Source organism: Sipha flava, unplaced genomic scaffold (assembly GCF_003268045.1).
Source record: "Sipha flava isolate LNK unplaced genomic scaffold, YSA_version1 18727_pilon_pilon, whole genome shotgun sequence".
In the NCBI taxonomy this organism is placed as follows: Eukaryota; Metazoa; Arthropoda; class Insecta; order Hemiptera; family Aphididae; genus Sipha; species Sipha flava.
In genome coordinates this window covers 1-7,088 of record NW_020272407.1, presented here as the reverse complement: position 1 = coordinate 7,088, position 7,088 = coordinate 1, and the positions used below count along the sequence as shown (strand labels likewise).

At 32.9% G+C, this 7,088-nt stretch overlaps 3 protein-coding genes across 3 annotated transcripts; 1 reads left to right on the top strand and 2 right to left on the bottom strand.

The window, feature by feature from the left end:
- The first annotated feature begins 2,873 nt into the window (after positions 1-2,873).
- LOC112681180 lies at positions 2,874-4,104 on the top strand. The gene is made up of 2 exons (XM_025551440.1): positions 2,874-3,293; positions 3,886-4,104. The coding sequence occupies exons 1-2, from the start codon at positions 2,874-2,876 to the stop codon at positions 4,102-4,104; spliced, it is 639 nt and encodes a 212-aa protein (XP_025407225.1).
- A 1,600-nt stretch (positions 4,105-5,704) lies between these two features.
- LOC112681179 lies at positions 5,705-6,364 on the bottom strand. The gene is made up of 2 exons (XM_025551438.1): positions 6,076-6,364; positions 5,705-6,024 (listed from the first exon to the last, which is right to left on the bottom strand). The coding sequence occupies exons 1-2, from the start codon at positions 6,362-6,364 to the stop codon at positions 5,705-5,707; spliced, it is 609 nt and encodes a 202-aa protein (XP_025407223.1).
- Positions 6,365-6,535: 171 nt separating this feature from the next.
- Positions 6,536-7,039, bottom strand: LOC112681178 (ATP-dependent DNA helicase pif1-like). Its single transcript, XM_025551437.1, has one exon. The coding sequence runs from the start codon at positions 7,037-7,039 to the stop codon at positions 6,536-6,538; it is 504 nt and encodes a 167-aa protein (XP_025407222.1).
- Between the last annotated feature and the right edge of the window lie 49 nt (positions 7,040-7,088).

Here is a 7,088-nt window from a genome sequence, read left to right as displayed (position 1 = left end):
ATCAGTAATACATAATGAGTTCAACATACAAGATTAAAAAAAAAAAATAACTGGTAAAGGGTTATTAAATTCTGCTATAAATAGTCTTCCGTTTGAAGCTCATATACCTGGATATCAATTTTGTGGACCGGGCACAAAATTAAAAGCTAGACTTGCAGCAGGTCAAAAAGGTATAAATAAATTAGACAGTGGATGTCGAAGTCATGATACAGCGTATGAAAACAATACTGACTTAGTTAGTAGACATAAAGCAGATAAGACATTGAAAGATTTAGCGTGGTCAAGAGTAAAAGCAAAAGATAGTTCTTTTAAAGAAAAAGCAGTAGCATACGCGATAGCGAAGGCAATGAGAGCTAAACTAAAAATGGGAATGGGTTGTAGTTCAAAAAAAAATAAAAAAATAAAAAAACTTAAAAAAAATAAAAATAAAAAAGTTATTCGATGTCCCAATCAAATTGGTGGGGCGATACCGTTAATTCCAATTTTTGCTGGATTATCGACACTCGGAAGTTTGGCGTCAGGTGCTTCAAATTTGTATAATGCAGTGAAAAATTCAAGAAAAAAGGGAAATGGCTTATACTTAAACCTTCCAACTGGTAGAGGTTTATATTTAAATAAAAAAGGACCAAGAATGAAAAGTAGAAAAGTGAATAAGAAAAAAAACTAATTGAAATGCTGACCAATAGGCCATTATCAGGTGAGGACATTATAAATAACGTTACAAAGTTTAAAATATCTCATTTCCGAGGGGTCTTTGCACGTGATGACTTACCTAGAAAACCAAATGAAATCGAATGTGGTGTTTTGAACTTGGCTAAATTGTCTGAACACGGAAGTCATTGGACAGCATATTACAAAAATAAAAACGAGGTTAATTACTTTGATAGTTTTGGTGATCTTGCACCACCGATTGAGATTCAGAAATGCTTTAAAAAATGTAATATATTATATAATTATTCAAACTATCGAGATTTTGATTCGTTTATGTGTGGAAATCTGTGTCTCAAATTTTTACTACGTATGAATCAATTAGTGTAAGAATGACAGGTGATAATATTCCATTAAAATCAACTTATTTCCTACCACTAAATGTGTATGAAAATTCTGAAATAGCACTTTAATGTTTATATTGTGTGATAATAGATGAAACTAATAACAAAATAGGATTTTTACTTTACATCAAAGGTACAACCTTGGCTATAGATGTACAAATTCCACATGGTTGTTATAAGATTAAGGATCTTAATAACTGTATTAAAAATGCAGTTGGAAAATATGAACAAGAATACGATAATGGAAATAGCAAAGTAATATTTAATTTAACTCTTGCAGATACTCCTATGAAATGTAGAATTTGTTGCGATTGTGTTATAAATTTAAATATTAAAAATAGTGTAGCGACCACTCTAGGATTTGAAAAAAAAAACAATATAGTTCGTTTCAGAAATCTCAGATCAACGATTTTTACCATGAATCTGAAGGGGAAATTAATTATGCTATAAATAATGATAATTCTATAAGAGTTACTTGTAATATTGCTAAAGGCACGTTTGAAAATGGAGAGCAGGGTCATTCGATGTACGAATTTTTCCCAGAACATTCAAAAAACTAGTACGGTTGAATCGCCAACTAATTTAGTCTATTATAAACTTAATACTGAAGTTATAAATTCAATAAATATTACATTAGTCGACCATGAAAATAAAATTATTAAAAACTTTGATGAAAAAATAACAATTGTATTACATATTAAACGTAACGGATTATAAAATAACGTTGACATTCATCAATATAAGAAATAAATAAAATATAAGATTCATACATTCATCGAAATCGTTTAGTAGTCAAACTGCTTTGTGTGTAACATAGTAAAGAACACAAGATTTTTTAAGAATATTCATTAAGAGCATAACGCAATATATTAATAAATAAACTAAGTATTATATTGCGGTTATTTAAAATATCTGTGTGTAGATTTTATCATGTATGAATCGGTTACTCTGAGTCTATCAGGTAACAAAACATCGTTATCTACGAATTATTTTTTTCCCATAAACGTGTATGAAGATTATGAAATAACTTTACTATGTTTACAAACGTACAATTCAATACCGAACATAAACCAAACTAATAATACAATTTGTTTTCAAAAATACGAGAAGCTTGAACTTTATCTTAGACCTGGATGTTATGAAATCGAAGACGTTATAAATGAAATTAAGTATCAGCTAAAAATAAAAACAAATTCAGAGCAACAGAAAAATATAGATTTGGATATGTGGGTTGACAAACATGATTTTAGATGTAATATCAAATGTGATAGTTTAATATATTTCCCTGTTACAAACAGTTTAGCATCAGTATTGGGTTTCACACAATCTACATATGAGAATGCCAAACACGGTATCCGATCTGAAAAAGCTGTAAATATAAATTCGGTTAATTCTATAAAAGTAATCTGTAATATAGCACTAGGCTCATTCAATAACAATGATCCATCGCACTCAATTTATGAATTTTTTCCTACTGTAGAATCTGGTACTAAAATTGTTCAAATTCCAAGTAATTTGATATATTATCCTATATTAAATTCAACAATTGATTCAATACGTGTAAATTTAGTTGATCAAGAAAACAACCCTACACAAAATTTTGAAAAAAAATTAACAATTGTTTTACATATTAAACGATACGGATAATGGCGTTGAAATTCAATAGTATAAGTAAAAAAATAAATATAAAACCTACACACTCTTCAGAAACAGTTAGTTGTAAGACTGAATCACATACGAAAACAGTAAAAAAGAAAAAAAGTAGATTAACTGAAAAAAGTAAAAATATTTTAAGAAACCTTGGTTATCAACTCAAGCAGTATGCCCGAAAGTGATATTTTAGATATTGATACTCCTTATACCACAAATTCGAAAATAACAAAAATCGAATACCATTCATACATTCCGTATACAAATTCATTCAATGAAAATGATGAAATACGAATTGCAGTTCAACAGACAGACGTATATCCATATTTACATGAAAGTTTTATTTTTATGGATGGGAAATTTGTCGATCCTGAAAAATCTAAAATCTGCAATAACGGCATGTATTTTTTATTTGATCAAGTTCGGTTGGAAATAAACGGTGTAGAAGTGGATAGAACTCGTAATCTAGGTATTACAAGTTCGTTAAAAGGTTATTTATCAAGTACTCCTACTAACCATCATTGTTATGAAAATTCTGGGTGGAATGTTAAATATGAATCTCAAGTAGTTAACACTAAAGGAGAGTTTACTGTATGTATTCCGTTAAAATACTGGTTAGGTTTTTTCGAAGACTTTAAAAAAATTTTAATTAATGCTCGATTGGAATTAATTTTAACTAGAGGTAATAACGATCTTCAACTAATAGTCAATAAGACATCGAATTCTGCTACAACAGGTAAAGTAACTATTAATAAAATAATTTGAAAGATTCCACATGTAAGTGTAGACGACGCGGAGCGATTAAAAATAATGAAAATTATTGAGAAAGAAAAAAAGTTTATATATTCCATTTAGATCGTTTAAAACTTTTGAGTATCCAGAACTAACCGAATGAATACAATCGGGTGAGTTTGGTGGTAAGTTTACAAATGGCAAAAAACTTATTTTAATATTTAATAATGAATCTTCATCGCCGGAAGAAATTGAACGTGCCGGAGAAAAATATCTTTTAACATTATATAAAGCTCCAACCCACATTACGTCTTTGAATAAATTAAGACATGATGTTTTTCAAAAAACCGCAGCCTCTAACAAAAAACAAGTTCAACTAGCTAGACTTCCACCTACTATCGATGCGGCAAGAGAACATTTACATCGAGTTTATTTACAAATACAGTTGTAGCGTGGCAATAAATTAGATCCACAGAATTGGGGCTGGAAAGAATATAATGGTAAACTAAATCCAGTTTTCACGAAAAAGCCACCAGCACCGGATACTCTTTTGAATGTGATTAGTTGTGCCTGCACAAAAACATGTGAACAAAATTGTAGCTGTCGAAAAGCAGGATTGCTATGTTCAGTTATATACAAGCATTGTCAAGGAGGTTCGTGTTTAAATTAGCAACCGATCATAGATGATGAAGAAGAGGAAAATTTAGAGGACTATATTGACGAAATAAATCTAATTGAAAATCAAAAAGAAGAAACCAACACACCGACAATAAAAATAATTCGACCCACATAATTTAATTAATAAGGTACAGTATGATTTTAATAATTCAATACATAATATAATATAAATATGAAAATATTAAGTATATTAATTAATTTTTTTTCAGGACCTACAACCCCATTACACCATTCCAGGACCTACACCATTTTTTAAATTTAATTTCATAACTTATAGTCTGAAAAAATAAAAATAAATGTATAATTTTCAATTTTTGCATTTATTTTAAAAATGATTGTAATTAATAGTTATTTCATAATTCAATTTTTCTTTAAATTCCACTTTTATAAATATGTATGTCAAATAAAATAATGTATTCTTATTGTAAATTTTATGGTCTTTAATTTTGGTCATAGGTATTTTTATTGTAACTTGTAAAGCTGACGAGTTATAAGCGAAAACAGTGAAAAGGGCGCGCCACCCTTTGAAAAGGGGTGGAGAGCTATGCATAAGGTGTAGGTGTCAGGACTTTTGGTATGTTTATAAGTAAAGTATAAACTACTTACATACCAAAATTCAGCTTTCGGCAATTTTTTTTTAGTAGATTGTAATTAAATTTCTGATTCTTGTATTTTGTAATTGTCAACTAATTGTTCAATTATATCGCTACTACTGATATAAAAAACATTATTACTTACGGTAATTGAAATTTTAAAAATAATTTAACGTTTTATTATGTAAAATTATCTGCTCGTTAACTTTTGTCATAGGTGATTTCAGCGTATCATTGACGGTTTTTGCTCAAACACAATAAAAAAAAAAGATAAAAAAATTTTATTTTTTATATTTTTTTAAAGTATAACACTTATCGCAACATATATATATACAAAAAGTACATTAAATCTATGGTAAATTTTATGGTCTTTAATTTTGGTCATAGGTATTTTTAATGTAAATTGAAAAGCTGACGAGTTATAAGCGAAAATAGTGAAAGGGGCGCGCCACCCTTTGATGAGGGGTGGAGAGTTACGCACAGGGGATAGTTGTCGGGACTTTTAGTATGTTCATCAGTGAGGTATAAACTAAAAAAAAAACTAAAATCCTGCTTTCGTGGAATTAGTTCCGAACTTTGTCGATTTTTGGTCTAATTTGACTGGGCTATATATATATATATATATATATATATATATATATATATATATATATAAATATAAAATATAAATAATCCATGTGAGACAGAGTATGGAAGGAAGTTATTCTAATCAGAACATGTATGTAATTTTAAGCAAAAGATTATACGAAGGGTATGTATAAAAATGTAAATAATTCATTAAAGACAGAACGTAGAAGTTTCTCATAACATGAGCATATATGTGCTTTTAAGCCTAAAGAATATATGAATAATATATAAAAGTATAAAATATAATCTATGAAAGACAGAGTGCGGAAGGAAGTTCTCATAAGCAGAGAATATAAATATTTATAAGCAAAAGTTTACAGAAGAGGAACACATAAAAATATAAGTTTTATAAACATAATATAAAATAAATATTTAAAGAACCTCACGGAATACCACATTCTTTGTAACTCCATCGGCGTCGGTCGGTATATATACCTTAACAGATTCAGCGTTTCTCACCCTGGAGAACGCCACATACAATTGTCCGTGGCTGAACACAGGAGAAGGCAGGTATATTCCAACGCGGTCGAAAGTCTGTCCTAGAGATTTGTTGATAGTCACTGAAAAAGCCAATCGAACAGGGAACTGCAATCGGCGCAACTTGAAAGGTAAGCCGTCATCTTCGGTAGTGGTCAGCGGAATCCTGGGAATAATGATATCGTCATCGTGCTCGGTAGCGTTGAGCAGCCTAGCTCTGAAATTCAAACGTCAAAGTTCAACAATTACCATTCTCGTACCATTACAAAGTCCTCTCTTGGCGTCCAGGTTTCTCAGCAGCATGACGACAGCGCCCACTTTAAGAGCCAGGTCATGAAGAGGGAGTCCCGTGGGGTGCAGTGAATGAATAAAATCTATCGGGAAGTCTGCGGCGTCCTCGGGGTCGTCGCACTCTATGGTATCCGTGCTGAAGTAATGCCTGATTTCACCCTCGAGACGATTGCGGAGAATAACTTCGTTCATCTGACGACACCCCTCGTTGGTGGAACACAAAATTACCTTGTTCGCGTAGTCATTGACGTTGTGCAAGTTCATAATTTGCGGAAACACGAAGTCGACCAATGGAATTTGACATAGAAATCTGCGGGGTACTTGTATCGCGTTCTCGTCGTCGCCGTACCTGTTAACATTACCATTACCCAATAGGAGAAGCCACGCAGCAAACTCTCTGTCGCCGTCCGCTCACATATTCCGCGTGAGGGAAAACTATTGCATGACGGGCCACAGCTCGTTGGATTTGATGCAAGCGCCGACGATGTCACTTCTCATTCCGTGGGAGACGACCGGAAGAATCTGCCTGAAATCACCACCTAGCAAAAAAGGCTTACCACCAAAAGGAAGATTCGACCGCATGATGTCCTTCAGCAGCCGATCGACAACAGTCAACTGGAACCCTGGGGACATGGGTGCCTCGTCCCAGACGATGAGCGCAGCGTCGGAAATCCTGTGCGCCATACGATACTGCAATTTGATTGTGGAAGTGGATTCGTTCGTGAGCACTCCGAAAGGCAAACCAAAGGTGGAATGCACAGTCCTTCCGCCGTCCAACAGACCGGCCGCGATCCCGGTGAACGCAACCGCCAGTACATTCATGTTTAGGCCACGCAACACAGACATGAGACAGGAGTAGAGCATCGTTTTACCAGTTCCACCGGGGCCGTCGACAAAGAAGAACTTGGCGCTCGGACGGGGGTCCAACACTGCGGCCATCACGCGATCGTACACGGCCCTCTGTTCGACGTTGAGCTGCTGGAGTAAC

Bases quoted from the DNA above. Each gene is read 5' to 3' on its own strand.
- LOC112681180 (XM_025551440.1), top strand. From the start codon at position 2,874: ATGCCCGAAAGTGATATTTTAGATATTGATACTCCTTATACCACAAAT. The intron at 3,294-3,885 runs GTATGTATTCCG...ATACAGTTGTAG, and splicing joins ACACTAAAGGAGAGTTTACT to CGTGGCAATAAATTAGATCC.
- LOC112681178 (XM_025551437.1), bottom strand. From the start codon at position 7,039: ATGGCCGCAGTGTTGGACCCCCGTCCGAGCGCCAAGTTCTTCTTTGTC.
- LOC112681179 (XM_025551438.1), bottom strand. From the start codon at position 6,364: ATGAACTTGCACAACGTCAATGACTACGCGAACAAGGTAATTTTGTGT. The intron at 6,025-6,075 runs GTAATGGTACGA...TGAATTTCAGAG, and splicing joins GGACGCCAAGAGAGGACTTT to CTAGGCTGCTCAACGCTACC.